This window comes from Equus przewalskii, chromosome 28 (genome assembly GCF_037783145.1).
Source record: "Equus przewalskii isolate Varuska chromosome 28, EquPr2, whole genome shotgun sequence".
Lineage (NCBI taxonomy): Eukaryota > Metazoa > Chordata > Mammalia > Perissodactyla > Equidae > Equus > Equus przewalskii.
In genome coordinates, this window is record NC_091858.1 from 10,288,533 (window position 1) to 10,315,246 (window position 26,714).

Consider the following 26,714-nt stretch of genomic DNA (forward strand, 5'->3'; position numbering starts at 1 on the left):
CAGGCTCACACACAGGAGGGATACAATAACTGTCTGTGGATTGGCATCTATGCTCCCACACGGGCCTTAATATGGGAGAATATCCTTGGGAGAAAACAGTATTTATCAATGTTTGAAATTGCTTAGAAAATCATGAGTGCCACCAATTGGTCAAGGAAGGGAAGACCAAATGAAACCGGCAGAGAGGAAGGGTCCTAACCACAAAATTCCTCCGAAAAGAGGAAATGTAAGTTAATACAGAAACTACGAATTAACAACAAGAGCTAACACCTGTATAGAACTTCCCACTGACCAGATAGCTCTAAGCAGTTTACATATATTTAACTCCTTTATTTCTCATAGCAATCCTAGCTAGGAACTATTATTACCTACATTTTACCGTTAAAGAGAGGAAGGCACAGAGAGGTTACCGAACTTTTTTGCCCAAGGTCACACAGCGAACCAGGGAGGGAGGGGGCAAGGAAGGAATCGCAGTAGGATACGCAGATAGGATATTTGAAAGGGTACATCTTGAAGATGGGACGAAGTGCTGTAAGTCTCCCTGCACCGTGAACCACCACCCCTGGGAGGAGACCCTACTCCTGACATCTCCCTCCTTACGCACACACATGCGCGCGCGCACGCCAAGATCAGGAGATTCCCGCAGGGCTTTCTCTTGACTCCTGGGGACCCTGAGACCGGAGAAATCCCCAGGCCAGCAGGCGACCGGCTGAACGCACCGTCGGGCTGAGCCCACCCGCCGGGCAGCGCAGGTCTGAGCGGCGGCGGCGAGGAGGCGCGGGGCTTCCGGCTGAGGGTCCCTCCCCGCGACGCCGGCTCTCCGACCCTCCCCGCGCCGGACGCGCGTTGCTCTGCGCTCCTGCCCACGCCTTGGCGCGAAGGGAGCGTGCTTCCCGGGCTCCCACGACGCAGTCGAAGCTATGTGAAGTCACGGACACAGTCCCACAGGTGGCCAGCCACCGTGACCGGCCCCTGGGGAACCCAAGGTCGTTTGACCCAGCCCCACCCTCAGGGAACCCGCAGTGAGGGGGACAAGCAGTGCAGACGTCGCAGGAGACGGGCTGGGGCAACGGGGCCGCAACCTCAGCCCCGCGCGGCTGCCCGGGAACACGTGGCCCCAGGCGGCTCCCCAGACCGGAGCGCCCACCACCTCCCAAGAAGCCCCGCGACGAAGGGGCCACAGGCGGGTTAGCGATTCGACGCTTAACGCAGGTGGATCTTTAAATGCCTGCGTCTACACACTTAAGAGAAGCTAACTCCAAAGAAAACCCACTGAAATCTGGGCAACCTAGACGTTAAAAAACCAACAGACAAAGCTAACAGGAAAACACAAAAGCAACAACAAAAGAACAGCAACAACCAACTTAAAACAAACACTAACAAAAACGACGATGATAATGATGACGATCCTTCTAGTTCATGTCAGATGGGTAATGTGCCCACGTCGTAACAAGGTTTGTGGGTGGCACATGTCACACAGCCGCGTGAACACCCAATCATCACGCTCATGAACTACAAAAGGATCACAATAAGGTTGCTGTCACAGAACCCTGGGGATGGCCCACGGACTTTTAAGAAAGGGTGACAGATGTCGTCCATATATATTCAGACTTCACGTATAAGAAGATCCTGTACATTTTTAAGACTATCTCCAATATTCCGTGATTTCTCTTGTGTTTCTACCTTAAAAGTGAAAGCACAAAACAAATCAGCGAGCGGATTATTGTCTATGCAAATTTTCTCCATAGCTCCACCTTTTTTGAACCTGGATCTCTACGGCTTTACGACACTAGGTCGTGAAATGACGAAGCGTTGCCGCCACTATTGGCGGAAGCTAGCCTTATGCTTTGCGGCAACGGCGTTAGCGAGGTTCGGGTGTTGTTAGGCACGTTGTGCGGGAAGGGCTGCGGGAACCGGTGACCGTGTTCGTGTCGTGCCTTCATGCTTTAGGGATTTATTTCTTGAACTCTTTTTTTTTTTTGAGTCCTCAAAAAGGCAAGAGTAGTTTCTTCGCTTCGCTGTTGGGAGGCTGCGATTCCGTTACTCCCAAAGAGGACTCTTTCTTGCAAGCGTTCCCTTGCACGCACTTTACTCTTAGGCTGGTGAGACTCGCCCTCCCTCCTCCAAGACGTCTCGCTGTTTTGTTTGGTTTTAGTTTTGTTCTTTGAGAGGATTCCATCCTCCGGCTTTCCTTCCCTATTTTTCCTTCCTTCCTTCGCGCATCCCCGCCCGCCCCCATCCCCGTCCTCTGGGAGAGACCAGCCCTCACCGCCGCCGGCTGAGGAATGGAGCCTCACGGCTGTCGGGAGTGCCCATCGCGGGAAGGCTCGTCCTTGCCTGGAGAGCGGGCTTCCTCCGACCTCGGACAGGCCTTGTCCCAGATTTTGCACCATCTTAGCGGCCTGGATTCCCGACGTGGCAAGGCCAGAAATGCAGCTCTGCAGGACCTCAGTGCTCTGATAGAAGCCACAGAGGGTGATGAACCGTTTGGGGGGAGTGGCACATCGCTCCGCGGAATGCCCGAGATGCTGGGGCAGGTGGCAAAAGCCCTGGAGAAGTATGCAGCCCCACCCAAGGAGCAGGGAGGTGGAAGCGATGCTCACTCTGAAGTGGCCGAGAAAGCGGCAGCGGTTGGGTTACTGTTTCTTAAGCTATTGAGGAAAGTTGGGGCTGCCGAGAATTCCTTGGTTTGCCCTGCCCGGAAGGCGTGCCTCCGTCTCTTGGCGGGACCCATCTATATTTTTGCCGTCTCGCACAGCTTGGAGCAAGCATGGACCAGCCCAAGATCGCAGGACGTTGCTGGACAGGTGCTCGCCTTACTGCTTCAAGTTACTGAGTGTGCTTCTGTGGCGGGATTCCTCCACGGAGAAAATGAGGATGAGAAAGGGAGATTTACTCTGATAATGGGACTTCTCAAACCCGATTTGAATAAGTGAGTATCCCTGCCGAAAGGGCCACCGGCTTGAGCTTCAGCCCACTGTTTTGGAATGTGAGAGCTCAGAGGAACCTTAGTTTCTTTATGAGTAAGATAAAGGTGTTCTAATAGCTGATCTCTTAAGGCCCAGAAGGTTATGATTTGCTGTAAGTGACAACTAGATAATGGCAAATTCGACATTAGAACCCGGCGCTTCAGACTCCATTTTCTAGTGCTCTTTCCAGTCCTTATTTCGACTGCCCTGGCAATTGGAAGTTCTGTCCCATTTATTTAGACGTACCTTTCTTGAGTTAGGTGAGGATGGGATTTGGGGGAGGATTTAAACTTAGGGTTTGAATTTAAACTTAGAGATCTTGAAACTCAGCGCTAGTTATTAGATAGGGATAGTTATTAGATACGGAAGCAATGTTTGGGATGTAAAAATGAAAGCCCTTTAGATTGCTGTCAGCTAAAGTATTTTCTGTGAGTTTCCACTTGCTACTTTGTTAGTATTTGTAACGCTGGAGTGATTAGAAAAAAAAACGTGTACTTAACTGTCATTTTACCAGGAACTTGGAGTCAAAATTTAAGGCTCAGTTTTGAGGCAGTCTGGGGCTTCTTGTTATTGCTTCTGAGGAGGACCGGGTCAGACAGCCTCTCTGAACCTCAGTTTCATTATTTGTAATATGAAGATAATTTTACCTATTACACAGTTATTTTGAAGATTGAGTAATGTGTGTAAACTCACTTTATAAGCTGTAAATTGCTCTTCAAATATTGATTCATTTGCTCTCTTGATAATAATAATACTGAAGGCATTTCCTTTACTCCTCTCTCCTTCCTCAACATGTCCTCACTGTAACCACCACTACCAGCACCACAGATCCTTTACATAGCTGTGGTTATAAATTGCTACTTCTCATTGGATGAGCTTTAGACAGAGCCCTGGGTGATTCTTAAATGCATTTAGTGTAAGTTCTTTGAATTATTTTGATCTAAATCTTAAAATCTATGTTATAATATCGAGTTATCTTATGTGGGATGTGTTGTTTTTCAAGGATAAGAAAGTGCTCTGTTAAGCTTCAACTGGTTAATTTTCTTTGCTAGTTAACACCATGTCACTTAATGTAGTTTCACATTTCCATTTAGGGAAACCTGGAAGAATAACCCTGCCACCAAACATGTTTTCTCGTGGACTCTGCAACAGGTCACTCGACCCTGGCTGAACCAGCATCTGGAAAGGATACTTCCCCCATCATTGCTCATCTCAGATGACTATCAAACTGAGAACAAAATCCTGGGTGTACACTGCCTCCATCACATTGTGCTTAACGTGGTGAGCAGCCTCTGCTCTCTGTCATCTGGATGGATGGGACAAACTGCCTCATCAGGGCCGTTCTCATTCATGATATCACTATTTTATTGTTGCTTATGTTAATATCTTTTATTAACTGGCTTTCTATTCATGCTGTTGTGTAACTAAATTCACTTATTTATGTTTTTTTCTCTTTATATTTTTCCTCTGCCAACCTGGTAGAGGTTGTATCTCATAGGTAATACATATGAGAAACATGGGCCATTATTATGCACATAAGGCATGGGGCATTGTCAAACTGAATAATTCGACCTTGAGTAATTAACAATTGACCTTCAAGGAGCAAAAAAAAAAAAATCAGAAACTGAAAGGGATTATACCCAAATGTCCAAGCTATTACTCAAGGAAACTTTTTTTTAAACTGTGTATTACGGAGTTTTTAAAATATACAGAGAAGTAGAGAGAATGGTATAATAAATCCCATGTGCCCATAATTCAATTTCAGAAATTACTCAACATTTTGCCAACCTTAGGAAACTTTCTTTTCATTGGGCGATTTGTCTGATTGCAGCCAGCTGCTGATTTGCTTCAGTATAACAGGGCCCAGGTCGTATACCATGCCCTTTTCAACCACCTGTACACACCGGAGCACCACCTCATCCAGGTAATTGTCGGATCCGTTCATGACTGTGAGTCTGAGTTCTCACGTTTGAGTAGAAGGTGGCGTTATGTGAATCAGAATACTTGAGAAACCTTTTCCTCTCTTGGAAAGTGAGGCTGACAACTAAAAGCCCTTGCCAAGCTGAAACTGTGGAGGTGGCAAGTGACTAGTGAAGATATCTCAGTACCAAGCAGGCATCCACATTCTTGAATCTCTACAGAAAAGCCAGTGTTTTGTCCTCATCTGGGTCAGTTACGTATCACTCAGGGGCAGCTTTATGTCTGGAAAAGTTCTATTTTTATTTATTTAAGTGTCCTTCTTTCTGGGCTGCTTTATATTGAAAAACACACTTAAAACTCCTTGTGTGTTGGATATTTTAGTGTCATGTATTCTTTCATCCAGTAGACATTGAGTACCTACTGTGTGCCAGTAACCATTGTAGGTTCCGAGAGTGAATGAATCAGACAAGGTTTCTGCCTTTAAGAAACCCCTTGGAGAGACATTTATGTAAATATATGTACTGTATATGTAAATACAGTAGGGAGTGATAGGTCTGTAGAAAGAGGGTTGTGTCAGTGCGGTGGGTGTCCAGCAGTAGGCATGTAACCAGCTTTGGTGTTGGGGTGGAGGATTCGGGAAGGAGGTGATATTTGCTTATGAAGGATGAAAAGGAGTTTCTTAGGAGGGGAAAGAACATTCTGAAGACAGAAGAAACAAGTTATATAAAATTAGAGGTAGAGGGGCTGGCCCCGTGGCCGAGTGGTTAAGTTCGCGCGCTCCGCTGCAGGCGGCCCAGTGTTTCGTTAGTTCGAATCCTGGGCGTGGACATGGCACTGCTCATCAGACCACGCTGAGGCAGCGTCCCACATGCCACAACTGGAAGAACTCACAACGAAGAATACACAACTATGTACCGGGGGGGCTTTGGGGAGAAAAAGGAAAAAATAAAATCTTTAAAAAAAAAAAAAAAAAAAAAAAAAAAAAAAATTAGAGGTAGAAATAACCTTGATTCTTATTTTATGCCTGCCTCTCCCACACCTCATCCTGCCACCTTCCTTTTTTAAATAATATTTTAGGTTTGAGTATCCAGGTACTAAGAGCCAAAGGGTTAGGGCTCTTGAGATGGTAATTTAAAAAAAAAAAAAACTAAGAGAAAACCCAAAGATCTCAGGAGAGCTAACGGGGATCACCTACACTCTGAAGCTTCAGATAGGATGGTCAAATTGGATACAAATTAGGACCCTCTTAGACTATTTGGGAGCAGTTTTATTGTAAGTACATGTAAATATCACTTAGATTTAGTAATTCTTAGACTCCTAAAATTTGAGTTAAAGTTTCAGCTCTGCCATTCTTCCCATTTTAAAGATTAGCAAAGAACAGTCTGGAGGAGAAGGTATTAACTTACTTGAGACTGTCAGATGGAGATAAAGAATGTAAAAAGAAAATTGAAAATATAAAGTAATATACAGTCATTATTGTGAGTATCTTTTAGAATTCTATGACATGGACCCCAAGGAGAGTAGATTAATGAAGTTACTGGAAAAATCAGTAAGTGTTGTGAATACAAATCGATGACTACAGTTCCCTGCCATTACTTCCTCCTAGGCTGTGCTCCTGTGTCTGTTGGATTTATTCCCTGTCCTGGAGAAAGGCCTCCACTGGAAGGGAGATGCAGCTCGACCCACCACACACTGTGATGAGGTACTGCAGCTGATCCTGACCCACATGGAGCCAGAGCACCGCCTCCTCTTACGCAGGACCTACGCGAGAAACCTACCAGCCTTTGTGAAGAGGCGAGTCCCTGGGCTGCTGGTCTGGCTGTACTCCTCAACTTCATCTCTGTGGGATTACATTTTCTCTGTTGTTTCTAGGTTGGGGATCCTAACTGTCCGGCACTTGAAGAGGCTGCAACGAGTCATCATTGGTTATCTGGAGGTTTATGATGGACCAGAGGAGGAGGCTAGATTGAAGATACTGGAAACCCTAAAACTTCTCATGCAGTATACATGGCCCAGGTATACCAACCAAGCAGAGAGTTGTGCTAAGAGGGGCAAAACTCAGCCAATTTTCTCTTCAGAACTTGCCCAGATATACTTTCAGTACAAAGTATTAAGGACATGCCATATATTTGAATACCTCCTATTTTTACACACCTGTTGGATTTTGAATAGAAAGTGGCATTTAAATGATAAAATATACCTGTAGTTACTTCAGGTGTATATCGCTCTAGATTTGTAATACATATTAGCATTTTAAAGGACATTTAGGAGAGTTACCATAGACTTGCTTAACTTCGTTCATCCCAGTGTTTCTTCAGTCTGATTGAGAATGGAATACTTTATAGCACATTATTGAACATCTGCAAAGCACTGATTAGGAGAGTACTAATTTAGGGTATGATTGCTTAGAAAGCATGTCAGCTCTGGCTTGAGGTAGGTGTCAGGATCAGTAAACTGGAACCCAAACGTATTGAGTCAGCAAAAGGCTTTCTTGCATGAAATAACGAAGTCTAATTCAGCTGGAGAGTCCAGTGCCTCAACAACATACGTACACAAATAGTCCCCGACTTACTATGGTTTGACTTAATGATTTTTTGACTTTGCAGTGGTGCAAAAGCTGTGCACATTCACTAGAAACTGTATTTCGAATTTTGAAGTTTGATCTTTTCCCGGGCTAGTGCTGTGCAATAGGATCCTATCTCGTGAGGCTGGGCAGTGAGCTGCAGCCCTTAGTCAGCCCCATGATCACCAGGGTGAACAACCCATACACTTGGAAGCATTCTGTACCCACACCACCATTCTGTTTTTCACTGTCAGTACAGTAGTCAATAAATTACATGGTATTCAACACTTTTTATAAATAGGCTTTGTGGTAGATTATTTTGCCCAACCGTAGGCTAATGTAAACATTCTGAGATCATCCAAGGTAGGCTAGGTGTATTAAATGCATTTTCAACTTGATATTTTCAGTTCAATGGATTTATCAAGCTGTAACTCCATTCTAAGTTGAGGAAGATCTACATATCTGTTCTTAACTGTATTCTCTCATTTCCTTATAATGTACCTGACAGTCACATTTGTAACTAGGTTGCATTTAGTTAGTTACTGTCTTTCTCCCCTACTGAACCATATGCTCCAGGAGGATGGAAGACCACATTGGTATACTGAGAATACTCAAGTTTACTCAGTACCTGGTATTAAGTACACAAATATTTGAGAAATGAATAGACTGGATTAGAACGAATAGATGGATGAATGAAATTGATTCTGATTAATACTGTCAGTCCTTTAAGAGCAGAGACGAAGATTCCAAGTACAGATCAGTGAGCAAATGTAGGGAGGTTAGAAGATGGATGTCATCTATGGAGGGGGCGGGGCCTAGGGAGTGGGAAACAGTGGATTGTATGTTGAATGATGACAGGTGGAGGGCTTAGTGGCACACAAATTATAGAATGCTGCTTGGTATCTTTTAGATCAAGATAAAGGACGCCAACTTTTCCCAGTCACATTTCTGTCCAGAAATGTGGTTTATTATGTATATTTTCACATTACAAGTTATTTTTCATCTTCTATTAAGGCTTTGTTTTTTATTGTGATTAAAAAAATACAAAATTTACCATTTTAAAGTATACAGTTCTGTGGCATTAAATACATTCACAATTTTGTGCAACAATCACCCCTATTTTGATTCTGAAAAAGTCCATTTCCAGAACTTTTTCATCCATATAGAAACTTTTAGAAAGACTAAGTAGAACAGGCTGGGCTTAACTGATGGTAATCTAGGATCTGGAATTAAAATGACAGAAAATTCAAATTGACAGTTAAGTCCCAGAAGCCACGGTTATTTCCCTCACTCTATTTTTAACTTCCAGGCCTGAGACTGCATAAAAGTTGAAGGACTATGGGCCATCTCCTGTTCTTTGGCTGAAAGTACAGGCAGGCCCCTGGTAAGGGAAAGTCCCAGTTCTCCCTTTCCAGGGGAGACTGTTTCCTTCCAGTAGAACCAAGCTTCTGGAGGGAAGCACTGTATTCCTTGACAGGCCAGTGGTTCTGTATGTGGGTAATCTTGTAGAAAAACATAGAGGGCTTGAAACTAAGAAATCTGGAGTCTGGTCTCTAGTTCTGCTTTCAGCTCTGTGGTCTTCAGTTCCTTCATTTATGAAATGAGGACTTTTATACTAGATGGCCTTTGAAGTCTCTTTTAGACTTAATATCCTGATTTAGAGTTTGAATAGTTTTTCTTTTTGATTCCAGAGTTTCCTGTAGACTTGTGGTCTTATTGAAGGCTCTCTTGAAACTGCTATGTGATGTAGCAAGGGATCCAAGTCTCACACCTGAGCCTATTAAGAGCGCCTTGTTAGAGGAGGCCACAGACTGCCTGATTCTCCTGGACCACTGCTCTCAAGGGCGGGTGAAGGTAAGGGACAGTCTGCAGCTCCATTCTCGTTAGGTCTCATTATCCTTAGGTGATTCTTACGATTGATTATAATTTACTCTTTATGTGCCTGACCAAGTCTGTAAATGAACATGGAGGGTTCAGGTCTCCACCCCTGAGCCCTCTACCGTTCAGAAGTTCGATCAATACCTATTCTTCCTTTAAGGCTATTCAGAACCATTTAGACCAAAGGGCAAGAGGATCAGCAGATGTCTCTGGGGAGAGGACAGAGAATGGGCAAAAGGATCATGATCAAGAGTTTATAAAATTTAAGTTCTGTTCTAGTTGTCTGAATAATAATAATAATAAAAAGATGAAATAATGGGCTATAAGCCACCAAGGAGTAACAATATAAATAGATTAGCTCAGATACCAGAAATGTTTCCTGTTTTTCAGGGGCAACTATGTTTTCCCATATTTTTTTTGTTCATATGAGAATTCTTCCTTTGGTCTCATATGCCACAAAAGTTAACTTCTCAAAGCCATCGCATATAATAGCTATGTGTGTATTTATATATACTTAATAAACTATTGCCACATTTCTTATCCCACTGAGAAATCTTCAATTGAAAGTTATAAAGCAGCATGAAAAGAAATTCGTATCTTCAAAATATTTTGAGATAATATAGTTTGTTGTGTTATTAGTTTATTCAAATTATTTCATCTTGGCTCTTGAATCTCAGGCAGTTTTCAGGCCCTAAATCCTCTCTCATCCACTTTGGCTGGTATTGAGCTGCTGCTTCATGAACCAGCAGGACATTTCCAAGCATGCCAGCAGTTTTTAAAGTTACAGCTGTTCTGTGAGCTGTCCCCTAGTGTCATGTATTCTGTCCTTTTGAGTATGGTACCAAGAAAGAAGAACCAAGGTAAAAGGGAAGGAAGTAGCAAAACAACAATCAAACCCTGCTTGGTTTCATGTTTCAGGGTCTCCTGGCCAAAATTCTCCAAAGCTGTGAGGACAGTAAGGTGGTGACCTGTCTCAGAAAAGTGCAGCAGGCTTCGGAAGGCGCTCCCGGCGATGGAACTTAACATTTGTACGAATTTCCTGAAGAGGAAAGGATTTTCTTTCTATTCCAGTTGTATAAATGTGATTATTTAAGGAAAAAGGTATTTTTATACAAACAGTATAATTTAGATCTGTGTCCTTTTTTCCTTTTACTCTCAAAGAAGTAGGGAAAGGAGAACAAGAAAAAATTGAAATCCAGACATTTCTAAATAAAGTTCGGGGGGAAGACAGCAAGGAAAGAGGGGGAGTGGGTAGCATTTAGAATTTAAAAATATTTACACCCACAAACTCATCTGTTAAGCTTCTTGGGTTCAAGCTGTTACTTCAACACATATGCCAATGCTATAAAAATACTGTGTTCACAATTTAAGGCTTTCCTCCACTCTTTCAGATTTCTTGCCAGAAGTGGCATAAATATTAAAAACACAAATACTGTGTTAAATACAACATAAAGAGCAAAATCTGGAGGTGTGTATGTGCTTAAGATAAAAGAAAGGAAGAAGTTCAAAATGTTCAGTCCTGTTTATAAATGTCTGACAGGAAATCACGTGGTTTTGGCCTTGTCCACAGGCTCTGTCTCCTGTTCATACTCTATCTCTACGTATGCTCGTTTTCTCCGCAAAGGTCCTTTCAAAGGCGTTTTGCCTTTGTGTTTGGCATCAAGGGCCTTTTCTTCTTCCTCACTGGAGGATTTATCATCCTGATCTTCATCACTGCTGGCATCCAGTTTATCCATATCCTAATGTGGGGAGGGAAAAAATAAAACAGGAGAAGATGCTAGATTCATCCCCCAAACTTCATTATCCTCTCAATTTAGAACAAACTAGAGAATTTATCTGCCTCTGTGTGTTCAGAAACCCTCATTATTTTGGGGTGTTTTAGTTTTTTTGCTGAAGGCCAAAGGACAATTTTTTACCCATAAATCTCACCTCAAAATCACTTATGTCACTCTCATCAACCTCATCATCTTCCACAAACTCTCTCTTTCCCACCTCCTAAAATAAAACATATTGTTAGGTTCAAAACACCTAATGAATTCAGCTTAGACATAGGGTTCTATTCTTTGATAAATAAGTGCATAAGTAACACAAACAGAATCAGAGTCTACTTACAAGGCAACTAGAATCTACTTATTTCCAAGTTTAATACTGTTGAATTAAAAACACTGTAGGGATATCAGTTCTCATGCCTGATTTAAATCATTGCAGGTGAGACATCTTCATTTTAATTGGTTAAAATCAGTATACAGGAAGGGATTTATAAACAGTTCTCTGTAAATTCAACTAAAACTATAATTTTAAAAATCGAAAATAGTTTACTAATAGGACAACTACACCTATGCACCTATGTGAGTGTACCACGTTGATTAAGTACCTACTTACTAAATCTGCCCTTTTCCTAAAAATACTATCACTCAGGTACTTCTCCTATATTAATAGTAAGATTAAACTCTTTGTAAATTTCAGTAGGTTCCTTACAGTATATTCCATCAGCCAATGAGGAGTCTTCATTTGTCATCTTGCAGGAAAAATTTTAGAATGCCAATAAATAAGATTAAAATTGTCAATGCAGAGTTTGTTGGCTGAACGTGGAGAACAAAGCAGCCACTACTGAACCAAAATTAATCTCATGATAGGAAAAAATGACCAATTAATTATTTTTGGTTAGGGGACAGAAAATGATATTCTGTCTCAATTACATAAAAATAGATCTAGTCTTATAGATTACTGCTTGACAAAGCAAAACACAAACAAGGCTTACTTCATCATCATCTTCATCATCTTTTTCCTCAGCATCCGAAGAGTCACTCCCTGCCTCCTGCTGCTCCAGGGCCTTGTCAAAGGCATGAATGGGGAAGTTGTAGATGTCGCCATACTGAAGAATGTAAACAGAGACTGGCTTTAACTACATTTGGATCATACACTTAAAGTCCACTGTCTGACAAGCATATTACTTTTATCTCAGTGATTAAATGAGAATAGTTAAATTGAGTAATATTTCTATATTGTTTTCAAGCCTAGAGCTGGCAATGTCTTAAAAAGCCCATTTTGACATTTAGTTGTTACTGGTTAACACCAAACAGGTAACTTCTATGAAGGATAGAAACAGATCACTTAAAATTTAGCAGTCTATAAAACCCGTGGATTGGAACAAATATAATTTTGCTGACCAAGAGGAAACAATAAGGAAAAAGTAAACTTTATTCATGTTTTCTCTGTAAAGGACACATTCTTAGAATAAAACTTACTTTAAAGAAACTTAAAAGACTAGGATAATAGGAGGATCAAAACTGTATGGCTTTTATACAGACATCTGGAATTGCTGCATTTGGGGACAGGAGTTGGGAATAAGGGCAAAAGGGCAAGGTCTCCTATACTGAATGGAGTAACAGGGCAGCCAAGGCAAGTCAGGTACTTGCGCCAGTGAAGCAATGTGAGGAAGCCAGGGCCTATATGATAGTTATTTTATTCCAGAAATAAAATCAAGGTGAAGATCTTTAAGAATAAAACACATTTCCCACTATTCCACATTTCTTAGCATGATACTACCACCTAAAAAATAAAATTTGTACCCTAAGGCTCCTAACTTTCTCACCGTATCTTGTTTCAGCCTCTCCAGCAATTCCTTCTCAATGGCATTGTCCAGCTGAGCAGCGATTAATGCCTTTTCCTACAAGACAAAAAAGAGCAAACCCATTTACTTCATTAGGACTCATGTTTTGGCCTGTTTAAGTGGAAGAAACCAAGTTTTGATAAGAAAGAAAATATAATCACCTTTTCCCTCCTGCTCTTGGGCTTCTGCCTCTCCAACCAGATATATTTCTTCTTTTCCCCCCCTCAAACTTTGTTGTGAAGCTTTGAATTTTAAAGATCCCTATGGTTTTATAAACAGCATTCTAAATTAACTTCTAACAAAGCCTTTGATCAACATACAAAGCAGGTAGGCCTATATACATTTAAGTGTCTCAGAAAAGTAGCAATCCTGAAGCAGACTTTGTAAAAGCTGAGAAAAGGGAGCAGAGACTTTTACTCATTTATATTTTCTAAAACCATTAGATTCCATGTGATAGAAAGAGGAAAAATCTCTTCCTTCAATGATCTCTCATGGGAGATGACACATGGCATCAACCTGTACCACCCACAACCAAAACATAAAAATCTATACCTTTCTAGCCTAAGATTGTGCAGCAATTTGATAGTGAAAATCCTAGAGGATTTTTACAGTGCTACATGTTGAAGCTACGTGAGAATGATGAACAGTGTGTGGGCTAAGTCGCAGTGCAGGGAGATGGGGCACACAGATCAGTTAAAAGGCTACTGCGATGTTCCTTATTCTCTACAGTGGGTGCTTACCCTCAACGGTCATCCACTGAGATTTAGCAAGAAAATACTCAAAACTACTTTTTCCTTTAGAAATTAAGTGTTACAAATATTTTTTATGCCTACTGACATTGGTGCCTTGACTCTGTCCATAAAGCCAATAGTTGTGTGTCAGATACAGTGACCAAGATATCCCGAGGGAGAAATAGTGCACCAAGTTTGACAGTGGTGATCTCACTCCTTTATTCAGAATATTACAACATGTAGCTATTTGTTTCCTTGTTTATGTGGATTTAGAGATGATACTGAATAGTTTGTAATAAGATAGGGAGTAGTTACAAAGGTGTGCTGGTTATTTAATGGTTTAGTAATTAAAAACAGCTGTGAACTTAAAGAACCATCCATTTTTCACGAAAAAATGTTCCATATTTGCCACCCTCTTCTAAGATGACAAATCGATGTCAGTGGTATGTAATATAGCAGAAGTTTTAAAAAATAAACACTCTGTTCTTTCAAGAGAGAGACAATATTTTAATAGGCTGAAAGAAATTGTTTTTTTGAAGAAAAAAAAAAAAGACCTGTTCTATGGATAGAACATTTTAAGAGCAAGTGATTACATCTATATGTGACATTGCTGAAAACATGTGTCTCTTGTAAAAACTGCAATCACATACTTAAACAATTTGGAAATAGAATTTTCCAACCCATTTAAAAATCTTCCAAATCTACTTTCTTTTTTTTGAGGAAGATTAGCCCTGAACTAACATCTGCTGCCAATCCTCCTCTTTTTGCTGAGGAAGACTGGCCCTGTGCTAACATCTGTGCCCATCTTCCTCTACTTTATATGTGGGATGCCTGCCACAGCATGGCTTGACAAGTGGTGCGTAGGTCTGCACCTGGGATCTGAACCAGCAAACCCTGGACCAAAGCAGAACATGCAAACTTAACCGTGGCACAAATCTACATTTTTCAGAGGGCTTCAAACTTATTTGGTAAAAATAAAAAATTTAATTTCTTCTGAAAGGTTTGGAAGAACAGCAGCTTGACAGTCAAGGAAGATGAAAACTCACTAGGCAGATTTGAACAAAAACATCTGTGTAACAGGTGGTGGAGAAGGAAAAATGAAAAGCAAGCGCTTAATGCAAGCACTCCAGAGCGCACTGCTCTATGTATCTCAGACATCTGTCACTTATCATGGCCCTTAAAGAGAAATTTATACTCGGCAAAAACAAAATGTTCATTTCACATCACAAACTATTATTTATAGTATACCTATTAGTGCAAGTAGACATGTATAATAACATTTATAAATAATATATTGGGGAATATGTCTAAAAATTTTATTGATTGTGGAGTATCAAAAAAGTTTCAAGACCAATGATATAACAGATTTACAATACAGAAATCTATGTGATTAATGGGAACAAAAGCATCAAGATTATTAAGGTCACTTCTTGATAGGATATGACAAATGGTCACGCAGATGTCTGTTGGTGGAAGGGAGGTAAGCAAAGCAAATCCCTAGAATCTATGACTGAAAATCTGAACTTGTCAGGAAGAGCTAATTCCTGGGTCTTGAAAAGCATAAGAAAGTTCAGGTTAAGTGAGGTCCCAGTGAGGCAGAGAGGCAGGCTTGCTTTCTGAGACAAGGGCTGGAGTTTCCTCACAAGATTTTCCAGGGATAGCACAATATTAGCACACTACTCATTACTTTAGTAACACCACCACCCAGTTTACTTAAAGAAACAAATGATCCTGATCGATTCCTTACCAGCTACTTCAAAATCCAAAAAACTCAGTTTAGTGGCGAGTATGACCTGAATTGACATGAGGCTACTTAAAAACAGTTTTTAAAAATTCCATCTAGTGTGAACATTCTTGTATTTCACTGAGGAACTACTAGCGTGTTTGATTAGAATGCTCAGACTCTGCTGAGGGTAATACATAATATGTAACATAGGCAACACATTAAATCTGAATTCTGAAACATCTGACCTCCAGAATTTCAGACAAGGAGCTGTGGATCTCTATTTAAGGTATTCTTTCTGCTCTCTATTACATATATCCCTAAAACACCCGTATTTTAACCTGCCCTGAAAGTCATAATCTTAAGATATGGAAAATCAGATATCTTATTCATTAGTTAACCGCTACCCAGAGCAGTTCATAGACAATGATGACTGAGTCTTTCTCATTGGCCCTGCCTACCAGCTTTACCCTCAATGAAAACAGAGACGCTATAAATATCAGAGTAAGTTACCTCTCTTCTTTTTTCCCTCCGCTCCACCTTTTTACTCAAAGGAACGAGTTTCCTCCTATGGGAAATAAAACACATCATCAGAGAATCCAAGTACATATGCTTTGTGTTCCTTTAAAAAAAACTAGACGAAGAAAGGATTGTAATCAATTTCGTAGGGCTCAATACAGCAAGATTATATAGTTAAAATTTTCTAGAAATTTAATGCTATAAGCAGTCAGACATTCTTACATATATTTTAACGTGGCTGGTTTCATTTTCTTTGGTCATTCTGAGACTTGCGAGGGCATCCATTATGCTAAGAGGAATGCTTCAGTGAACTACGAAAAAGGAATTTTCTGTAGAAGACTGACATCTTTAGCATTCTATGCAGGTCACAATGGAAAATATTAGAGCCTAATGCTCCTCAAGAAGGTATTTAATTAATTCTGTGGATTTCTTACCATTTTTAAAAATTAGCTTTCAATGAACCTAGAGTAAAGTTCTTACATTCCTGTTTATTCACATTTTATAGGTCATTTTCAGATCCCTAATTTTAAGATTCCTTCAGGGGGTTATAAATGAAATTTTCTGAAGCTGATTTTCAGACAGGGAGGGAAAATCAAGTTGTACTAAACTGTTTTAAAAATCCTGGAAAATCAAAGGGCACGACTTTAATCAAAAAAGTTTCTTCTTAGCATGTCATGAAAGATTATCCAAAATTGAATTTAACAGAAAGCATTACTAGAGGTTTCACAATCTCTCAGCTTCATAACATGATCCATAGAAAGATAGATTTAGAAATAAATGAATGATCCAAATACTTACTGTCGCTTTAGTGTAAGTTTTCGAATTCGAATTAGGTACTGGGTGATCTTGGTGAATCTTTGCTTACATTTGTGTCGAATGAAACGAGGCCAATAAATCAGATTTTCATCTATTTGCTCCAGTGCTTTCTCATAGTTTTTATGAAGCCGGACCTATCAAATGGAAAAAGGAAGCTTGAAGGGCGAGGGTAAATGATCAGGTCTTCACTGTTAACGACACCTATGGGGCCTTATGAGGATGGCTTCCACAGTTCAATCTACGTGTGGTCAAGGAGGAGAGACGAGCATGTGGCATTTGTGCTCCTGATCAATATAACCATTGTATGGACATGTAGTTGTATGTCCCAAGTCTTACCCGTTCCCAGAGACGCCTAGGAAAAGCTGCTCGTTCTATAACCTTCATATACAAGTAGCACTGTCCTGGAGGATGAAGTAAATACCTTTATTATTATTTACAGAGAGACCAAAGAATATCCTTTTAAAAGCTGTTGAGTAGTTCCCATGCAAGTTAAAACTGGGGAGTCACCTTTCTCTTCTTTGACAGTAGCATACTGACTGTTTGCCAGGGGACAGGATGACCGATTACACAGTCCAGTCAGGCTGTATTCATTTCTGCAAAAGCCCTGAGTCTTGGTTCTAGAATGGGAGGAAAAAAGCAAAAATTCTAAGATGGGTTACCAAGAGGGCAACTGAAGAACTCTTTGTCCAAGATGCATATTTAGACTCGCCTTATTTTGAAGGAACAAAATTGCTTGTTTCCTAGTGTATCCCAGATAACCTGCAAGACAAAGGAAAAACACACTTCAATTGCTCTGACGCAAACTGGCATATTAATCCAAGAAAATAATGCCCTAGGGCAGTGCCCTGCTTTACTGAAGGAAGGAGTCTTTGAGGAATGAGACAAGGAAGAAACGTTTTGTAAACAGTATGACATGTTTTCCTTTCTTTACAAATAACAGATTCTTGTAGAAAAAGTAAATACAAATTAGCAATAACCATAACCCCCATTACCCAAAGATAAAATTTCATTAGTGTTTTGTAAATATTTTTTGATACGTAGGTACGTTCCACCAGTATGCCTGTGAATATTTTTAGCAAAAATGAGATCATATTATATACATTTTCTAACTTTCCTTTTTTACTTACTATTTTCATTATCCATTGTTGAAGGCTACACGCAGTACTAGATTTTTGGATATACATACCATAATTTTATCTCATTAAGGGCAAGGAAAATCAACTATTGCTATCCTCCACTAACCAATATGCTCTATTCATTTAGCACTTATTCTAACTTAATTTATGTAAGGCACTGACATCCCTAAGTCCTGACACACAAGAGGCACCCAAGTATTTGTTGAATGAAGGAAGGTATAGTCCTTAAAGAGTTTTATCTGTCTGGTTAAGGAGAAAAATACGTAAGCAAAGCATCGCAAAGCAGCAGTCTAAGTGCCACAACAGAGGCATGTAAGAGTCCGAGAGCCTTTGAGACAGCTGCTTCGAGGAACCAGGAGAGGCTTTCAAGCAGTTAAAGGGAAAAATACACAGAAGTGTGAAAAATGGGGCAGCATTTTGGGAATTTTGTAAGATATGTGTTGGGGGGGTAGTGGGGTGGAGGATGGTAGGAAATAGCTAAGAGGAAATGAAACGGGAAAAGCAGGAGCTCATTCTGGCTTGCAGCTTTAAATCTCATCTCTACGTTGATGACTCCCAAACTGTCATCTCCCGAGCACTAGACTCGTGTATACACACCTAGAGGCCTACTTGACATCTCCACTTGGATGTCTAAAAGGCACCATGCACACTAACACGTCCAAACGGAGTCCTCAACTTCACACCTCTCCAAAGAATACCGTGTTCCTCCCCCAGTATTCCCGTCTCAATTAATGAAACCACCTTTGGACTATTTGTTCAAACCCAAAATCCTTTGATTTCTCCTTTTTCATCTTCACTTAATCCGTCACCACGTCTTGCTGGTGATCCTGATAAAACAGACCACTAACCATCCACTGCTTTTCATCTCCACCATTACACCTTAGCTGAAGCTACTTTCATCATCCTCTAGTCTCCTTGCTTTCATCCTTTCTCTCCTTCAGAAGCCTCTCACACAACTATAGAACTTTTCACAAACATAAATCAGATGTCATTTCCCATTAAAAGCCCTAAAAACGCTTCCCGTAGTCTACATGACCTTGCCCTGGCAAGCACATCCAACTTCATTACCTCTCTCTCTTCCCTTGATTCCTCTAGCACAGCCACACTGGTGTCTTCTATCATATTCCCTCCTCTCTTACCTCCAGATCTTTGTACTTTACTCTTCCTGACAGGATTGACTGCTTTTCCCTCAGCCCCTCAGTGGCTGATTCGTTCTCATCATCTAGGTCAGCTCAAATAACTTGTATTCGGAGAAGCCTTCCCTGATCAGCCCCATCTGAAGGGGTGTTTCCCAATTACTCTCTGTCATCACCCCTGGTCTTTCCTTTACAGTATTATTACAAAGTGCCATTGTTTTTATCTGTTCACTTGTTTACTAACTGTAAACAAGGAGACATCCCCACGAGAGCGCTCCAGGAAAGCAGAGGTCTTTGGTCCGGCTTATTAACAACCTAATCTCCAGTAATTACCACGATGCACACTGCAAGCACTTAAATATTTCTCCAACAAATAACTTAGTGAAGGAATCTAAGATGCTTCTGAAATTTTGACTGGGGCAGACAGCAGAGCAAACGTAAAGAAAAATCTAACAGAAAAAGCAGATATAAAAGTAACGTGCAAATGGATGAAAAGGATCCTTAATTTGACGTCTAAACCTCGCTGTACCGCCCCCACCCCCGCCTCCCGAGTCCCCAAGTCCACATTCAAAGTCCCTCACTGCCAGGCACGAAGGACTGGACACGCCGACCCTGTCACGGAGGTGGCGGTGGGCTGGCCCCTGAGCCCCGCTCGGGCAGCGGGCTGGAGGGCCCGGGGAGACACGTGAGAGCCCCACGCTCGGGGTTCTGGAAGCCTCGCTTCCGGAGCGACACGAGGCAAATGACCAGCTGAGTATGTGGCTCCTGAGTCGCCTAAGTGGGCGAGACACTCTGCGTAAACCCCGGGTGGCACAGCAAAAGGAAGAGACTCACATCATCAGACTGCATGCTGTCGGCACTTCAGCGTGCAGCTCCGAGCCAGGTTCCGGGAACAGCCATGCTTCTTCCGGAGAATCACTTCCGGGAAGCCTCGTCTCACCTATCGCGAGAGTTCTGATTGCCCAGCCGTGCACAGCGCCTCCTGGCGGTCTAACTCCCGCCGCGCTTCCGCGTTTTCCGCCAAGTCCGGGCAGTCCCCTGGCGCCCGCGCAGCGTGGGGCTTGTCCCCGAGCTCATTCTGGGAGTGTACACCCGGTTGATGGTGCCGTACGGCCCCGTGCTGAGTCGGCTGAGTCCCGGAGCCCCGAGGCCGAGGACGCCGGTGTGGCCGGTGACGGTCCCTGTGTACTGGCGGCCTGGCTCTCCCGGCGGCCTCTTCCCTGCCGGGCGGGGCGCGCGGGGCGGCGCGGCTGGGCTCCCGCGGCCGGTCGGTGCCGCCCAGACTCGGTCCCTTCTAACCCGGGCCCCCCACTCCCGCCTCGCTCCTCCCCCTCCCCCCGCAGACACTCGTGTTTGTGCAGTGTTGGGTCCTGGCTTTTGAAATTCGTCCATCAGATAATATTTCAAAAGACTTTCTGAAAGACTGACAGCTTTTTCCTGCTTCTTATTTTGACAGGGGAAAAAGAAAACCTTTACTAGCTCATATCGTTTTTCAAAAGAAAGGCGACTTTATTTAATACCAAAAGAGTAAGAGAGGCACAATCTCAGAATAAGGATGGACCCTTAATTTGCATATCACATTATAAAATAATTCAGTACATCATAAATGTAATTTTGCTGCATGCAGGTGAAAACTACGAATTAGAACCACCCTGGTGGAAAGCACTGATTTAGCACTGGTTTTTGGAGCCAAATTTAGGTTATAAAAACCAACTGTGGTTTACTAAATATCTTTGGGCAAGTCACTTAATCTTTATCAAACTGTTTCCCATTTGAAAAATGCGGATATGGGAGGACTAGAGGTATATTAAATGCATAGTTTATTTTGCTTCAAATGGCAAATAGTTGTGATTGTTCTCACTAGCCTACAGCCCTATACAAGGCTGATTTAGAGACCTAGACGAAAGTCATATACGTACACATGCCTTTTTCTTTTCTTTTTGGTCTTTCAACATTGTTCCTTTCTGTTTTATTAAAGTCATAATAGTTTATAACATTGTGAAATTTCACTTGTACATTGTTATTGTCAGTCACCATATAAATGTGCCCCCTTTACCCCTTATCCCCACCGCCCAACCCCCTTCCCCTCTGGTAACCACTAATTTGTTCTCTTTGTCCATTACACATGCCCTTTTATGTTAGTAAAATCAAATTTAAAACAATGTGGAAGAAATCAAAAGCTGGACAATACTCACCGCCTGCCACTCACCACACTCCCTGAATTGTTTTAAGGAGGCGAAGTGGTGTATTTTTTGTTTGATTTAGTATTGATTTAGTCCCTGCTCTCCACCAACAGCTGGGTCCTGTGAACAATCTTTTTAAAAAAATTGAGGTGTCATTGACATATAACATTATGTTAGTTTCAGGAGTACAACATAATGATTCAGTATTTGTATATGTTGCAAAAGGATCACGGCAATAAGTCTAGTTAATATCTGTTGCTACACATAGTTACAATTTTCTTCTTTTGATGAGAACTTTGAAGATCTACTCTCTTAGCAACTTTCAAATATGCAATACAGTATTATTAACTAGTCACCATGCTGCACATTACATCCTCATGACTTTATTTATTTACAACTGGAGGCTAGTACCTTTTGACCCCTCCCTTCACCTTTTTTACCTCCCACCCACCCATTTCACAACCCCATCTCTTCCCACCCTTGGCAACACCAGTCTATTCTGTGTATGTATGAGCTGGATTTTTTTCCTTTTTAGTTCAACTTATAAGTGAGATCATACAATTTTTGCATTTCTCTGTCTGATGTATTTCACTTAGCACGATGCCCTCATGGTCAATTCATGTTGTCACAAATGGCAAAATTTCATTCCTTTTTTAATGGCTGAATAATCTTCTAGTGTGCTTTGAGTTATATGAGTCCTTTGTATTTTACATATATAAAACATACAGTATACAAAATACACATAATATATAATTATATTACTGTCATATATAATATAATATTTAATATAAAATATATACATTATATATATTCTTTATATATTTTTATATATTCATATTTTGGATATTAACCTCTTATCAGGTATGTGATATGCAAATATTTCCTTCCATTTAGTATGTTGCCTTTTCATTTTGTTAATGGTTTCCTTTACTGTGCAGAAGCTTTTTAGTTTGATGTACTCCCACTTTGTTTTTGCTTTTGATGTCAGAACAAAAAACATCATTGCCAGGAGCTATGTCAAGGACTTTACTGCCTATATTTTCTTCTAGAAGTTTTATGGTTTCAGGTTCTTAAATTCAAGTCTTTAATCCATTTTGGAGTTAATTTTTGTATACGGTGTAATATAGTAGTCTAGTTTCATTCTTTTGCATGTAGCTGTCCAATTTTCCCAACACTGTTTATTGAAGTGATTGTCCTTTCCCCATTGATTATTCTTGGCTCCTTTGTCATAAATTAATTGTTTATATATATGTGGGTTTATTTCTGGGCTCTCTATTCTGTTCCATTGATCTATGTTACTGTTTTTATGTCAGTACCATACTGTTTTGATTACTATAGCTTTGTAATATAGTTTGAAATCAAGGAGCATGATACCTCCAGCTTTATTCTTCTTTCTCAAGATTGCTTTGACTATTCAGAATCTTTTGTGGTTCCATACAAATTTTAGGTTTATTTGTTCTATTTCTGTGAAAAATGCCACTGGAATTTTGACAGGAGCTGCATTGACTCTGTAGTTTGCTTTGGGTAGTATGGACAATTTAGCAATATTAATTCTTCCAATCCATGAGCATGGAATATCTTTCCATTTATTTGTATCTTCTTCAATTTCTTTCATCAGTGTCTTACAGTTTCCAGTGTACACAGGTCTTTCACCTCCTTGGTTAAATTTATTCCTAGGTATTTTATTCTTTTTGATGCAATTATAAATGTGATCATTTTCTTAATTTCTCTTTCTGATAGTTCGTTATTAGTGTATAGAAATGCAACACGTTTTCGTATCCTGCAACTTTACTGAATTCGTTTGTTCTAACAGTTTTTTGGTGAATAACCTTGACTTGCTACCACATTTTAGAAATGGCTCTTAGCAAGTTTTTCCCCTGAAGTGTGGGAACTTCAAATGGAAATGCAGAATGTAGAAACATACTTAAAGTGAGAAATACATATATTTTTAGTTACAAATAATACATGATTACAGGCTAGTTTGTGTTTAAAAGCATAAAAAAGTGAGCCTTTCATCGTCACTCCTTCCAAAAGCCTTTAATAATTCATCAAATAATTTTGGAGCACCTGCTATATGCCAGATACATTTCTAGATGCTAGGGCACCTTTTTATGCTGATATAATACAATATATACAACTCCACTTGTGAAGTATACTTACCAAAAATCAACCCTGAATCTGATCAAGCTTCATGATTTAAATATCACTTTGCATGAAACATGGGGGACGCGGGAATATGTTAGATGACATCATAGCCATGCCATCAGCAAAATCCAGAACATGGGCGATTTTCAGAACAAAAAAATAGATTTCTTCAACAAATGTATTACAAGAGAAAGAAGCAAGAGGGAAAAAAGGTAGATTGAAAGGTTAAAATAATATAAAAGAAATACTCTTGGAAATGTTGCACGGTAAATGGGTATTTGATGATATTAGGGTAGTATTTTTAATTTTTAAGTCTGATGATATTGTGATTATCATTTTAAAAAGTGTCTTCTTGGGGGACTTCTGCTTCTAGGAGGATGCAGTAGACATGCTTTTCCCTATTCCTCCTACTAAGTAAGGATAAAAATGCTGGACATCATATATAAAAACAAGCATAAGAAGACTCTGACAGGTGGAGAGAAGGCAGACTGCCTACGTTCTTGGGGGCCTGAGGAACAATGTGGTGGTGAGCTCTTTGGGTTTTCTTTTTGCCTCATATATCTCAAATTTGGAGCTGAAGAAGCTGGCATCTCAGAAATGCAATGAGTGCAAGCAACCAAAAGCCCTAACAAAAGCTTATTCTTCTTAGCCAAAGGACCAGGAAAGGGGCAGTCTGGCAAGATAGAAAACTTTTAGATAACAACCGCTCTACTCCAACTAAACACCACGCAAAAAACCAGAACAACCCCACCCATGCTAGGAAAGGCCAAATGGCAATTCTAGACTTTCGTCCTTGCAAGGCTGTACTGAGATGCCCCGAAAGCTCAGTGGGGTGGTGTCAGAAAAGGCCAAGTAAGGAGAGGTGTATGACAAGTCAGCTAAAACAAGAGGTTTAAATAAGAACCAGAGTTTCATAACATAATATGAAATTATCCAGATTTCATTAAAAAAAATCACTCGTCATAGCCAGAACAAAAAAGCTCTCAAACTAAACGAAAAAGGACAATCCATAGGTGCCAACGCGTAGAATACAGAGATGTTAGAATTATCTGACAAAAAGTGTGAAGCATACATGATAAAAATGCTTAAATGTTTGGAAAAAAATGTCAAAAATAGAAAGCTCCAGCAAAGAAATAGATGATATAAAGAAGCACCAAATGAAAAATACAATAATCGAAATAAAAAGCTCAGTGGATGGGCACGATAGAATAATGGAGGAGACAGAGAAAAGAACCAGTGAAGTGGAAGATAGACCTATAGAAATTACCCGATTTGAGCAACAGAGAGAAAATTTTAAAAAGAGAGAGAGAGGCAAAGCCTCAGGGACATGTGGGACTATAAGAAAAGATGTGACATTTCATCAGAGTCAGGGAAAGAGGAGAAAGAGGGCAGGGCTAAAAAAGTACCCAAAGAAATAATGGTAGAAAACTTCCCAAATTGGTCAAGAAACATAAACCTATAGTTTGCAGAAGCTGAGCAAACCATAAACAGGATAAACCCAAAGAAATATATACCAAGGCACATCAAAATTAAACATCTGGAAGCTAAAGTGAAAGAAAAAAACCTTGAAAGCAGCCAAGGAAAATGATACCTTACCTATAGGGAGGGAAAATTCAAATGACAGATTTCTCATCAGAAACCATGGAGGTCAGAAGGAAGTGGCACAATATTTTTTCAAGTGCTGAAAGAGCAGAACTATCTACCTAGTATCCCATAACCAGCAAAAATTTCCTTTAGTAATGAAGAAGAAATCAAGGCATACTCAGATGAAGGAAAATTAGAGAATTTGTTGCTGGAAAACCTGTCCTAAAAGAATGTGTAAAAGGAAGTTCTCTAAACAGAAAGGATCAACCTCAGAATATCAGGAGGGGAGAAAGAACATGGTAAGAAGAATTATGGATAAATACAATAGGTTTTCTTTCTCATTTTGAATGTTTTAAATTATGTTTGACAGTTAAAATAAAAATTATAACACTATTTAGTGTGGTTCTAAATGTATGTAGAGGAAATACTTATGGTGAGAGTAGAGAAATGTAAAGGGAGATAATGTTGCTACACTTCACTAAAACTAGTAGAATGACAATATCAGTAGACTGTGATAAGTTATGTACATATAAAATATAGTACCTAGAGCAACCATTAAAAAAGATATACGAAGCAATATACTCAATATATAGATAGGTAAATTATAGATAAATTAAAATGGAGTTCTGAAAAAATATTCAAGTAACCCAGAAGAAGGGAGGAAAAAGAAAGCAGAGAAATGGGACCAGCCCGGTAGCATAGTGTTTAAGTTCACATGCTCTGCTTCGGTGGCCTGGGGTTCAAGTGTTCAGATCCTGGGTGCAAAACTACACATCAGGCCATGCTGTGGTGGCATCCCACATATAAAATAGAGGAACATTGGCACAGATGTTGACTGAGGGACAATCTTCCTCAAGGGAAAGGAAACAGAGAAACAAAAAAGCAGAGAGAACAAACAGAAAAACAAAAGGCAGACTTAAGCCCTAACATATCAATAATTACATTAAATGTAAATGCTCTAACTATACTAATTAAAAGCAGAGCTTGGCAGAGAGGATTTAAAAACGTGCCAATTATATGCAGTCTATAAGGAACTCTCTTCAAATATAATGATATATGTAGATTGAATGTCAAAGTATAGGAAAAAATATATCACACAATTAAAGAAAAACAGGAGTAGGACATTAATATGAGATAAAATAGACTTCAGAGAAAAGAAGAGGGACATTATATAAGGTTAAAAGGGTTGATCCACCAAGAAGTCACAGAAAACCTAAATGTGTACACACTGGACAAGAGAGCTGTAAAATATATGAAGAAAAAACTGATAGAACTGAAAGGAGAAATACAGAAATCCACAATTACAGCTGGAAACTTCAATACCCCTCTTTTGACCACTGATAGAACAACTAGACAGAAAAGCAGCAAAGAAATAGAAAACCTCAACGACACCACAAATCAACAGGATCTAATCAACATTTATAGACTACTCCATTCAACACCAGTAGAATACACGTTCTTTTCAAGTATATATGGAACACATGCCAAGATAAACCATATCCTGAGCCATAAAACAAACCTCAACAAATTTAAAAAGAATTGAAATCATACAGAGTATATTTGATTACAATGGAGTCAAACTATAAATTAATAACTGAACATAACAGGAAAATTTCCAAACACTTCGAAACTAAATAATACAATTCTAAATAATCAAAGAGGAAGTCTCAAGAGAAACTACATTGAACTGAATGAAAATTAAAATACAACATATTAAAATTTGTGGGACACAGCTAATGAAGTGCTGAGAGGGAAATTTATGGCATTAATTACATACATTAGAAAAGAGAAAAACTCC

General features: G+C 40.2%; 2 protein-coding genes and 1 non-coding gene across 4 annotated transcripts; 1 reads left to right on the forward strand and 2 right to left on the reverse strand.

The window, feature by feature from the left end:
- The first annotated feature begins 664 nt into the window (after positions 1 to 664).
- Positions 665 to 12,321, forward strand: TTI2 (TELO2 interacting protein 2). Of its 2 annotated transcripts, XR_011534274.1 has the most exons (8): positions 846 to 2,932; positions 4,064 to 4,250; positions 4,801 to 4,893; positions 6,496 to 6,683; positions 6,762 to 6,905; positions 9,144 to 9,306; positions 10,249 to 10,431; positions 12,124 to 12,321. XR_011534274.1 is itself a non-coding variant. In XM_008527527.2 (7 exons), the coding sequence occupies exons 1-7, from the start codon at positions 2,286 to 2,288 to the stop codon at positions 10,351 to 10,353; spliced, it is 1,527 nt and encodes a 508-aa protein (XP_008525749.2). In that variant the 5' UTR covers positions 665 to 2,285; the 3' UTR covers positions 10,354 to 10,451. The 2 variants fall into 2 exon arrangements, 1 of the variants encoding a protein (XP_008525749.2); XM_008527527.2 differs by lacking the exon at positions 12,124 to 12,321 and having other exon boundaries at positions 665 to 2,932; positions 10,249 to 10,451.
- On the reverse strand, positions 1,421 to 1,524 carry LOC139080163 (small nucleolar RNA U13). Its single transcript, XR_011534443.1, has one exon. It is a non-coding gene; the product is annotated as a small nucleolar RNA U13 (small nucleolar RNA).
- On the reverse strand, positions 8,384 to 20,300 carry MAK16 (MAK16 homolog). Its single transcript, XM_008527529.2, has 10 exons — positions 19,839 to 20,300; positions 17,442 to 17,491; positions 17,240 to 17,349; positions 17,069 to 17,133; positions 16,715 to 16,866; positions 15,911 to 15,965; positions 12,926 to 13,000; positions 12,092 to 12,205; positions 11,260 to 11,325; positions 8,384 to 11,069 (listed from the first exon to the last, which is right to left on the reverse strand). Exons 1-10 carry the CDS (start codon positions 19,851 to 19,853, stop codon positions 10,875 to 10,877), a joined length of 897 nt encoding a protein of 298 aa, XP_008525751.1. The 5' UTR covers positions 19,854 to 20,300; the 3' UTR covers positions 8,384 to 10,874.
- Positions 20,301 to 26,714: the final 6,414 nt, after the last annotated feature.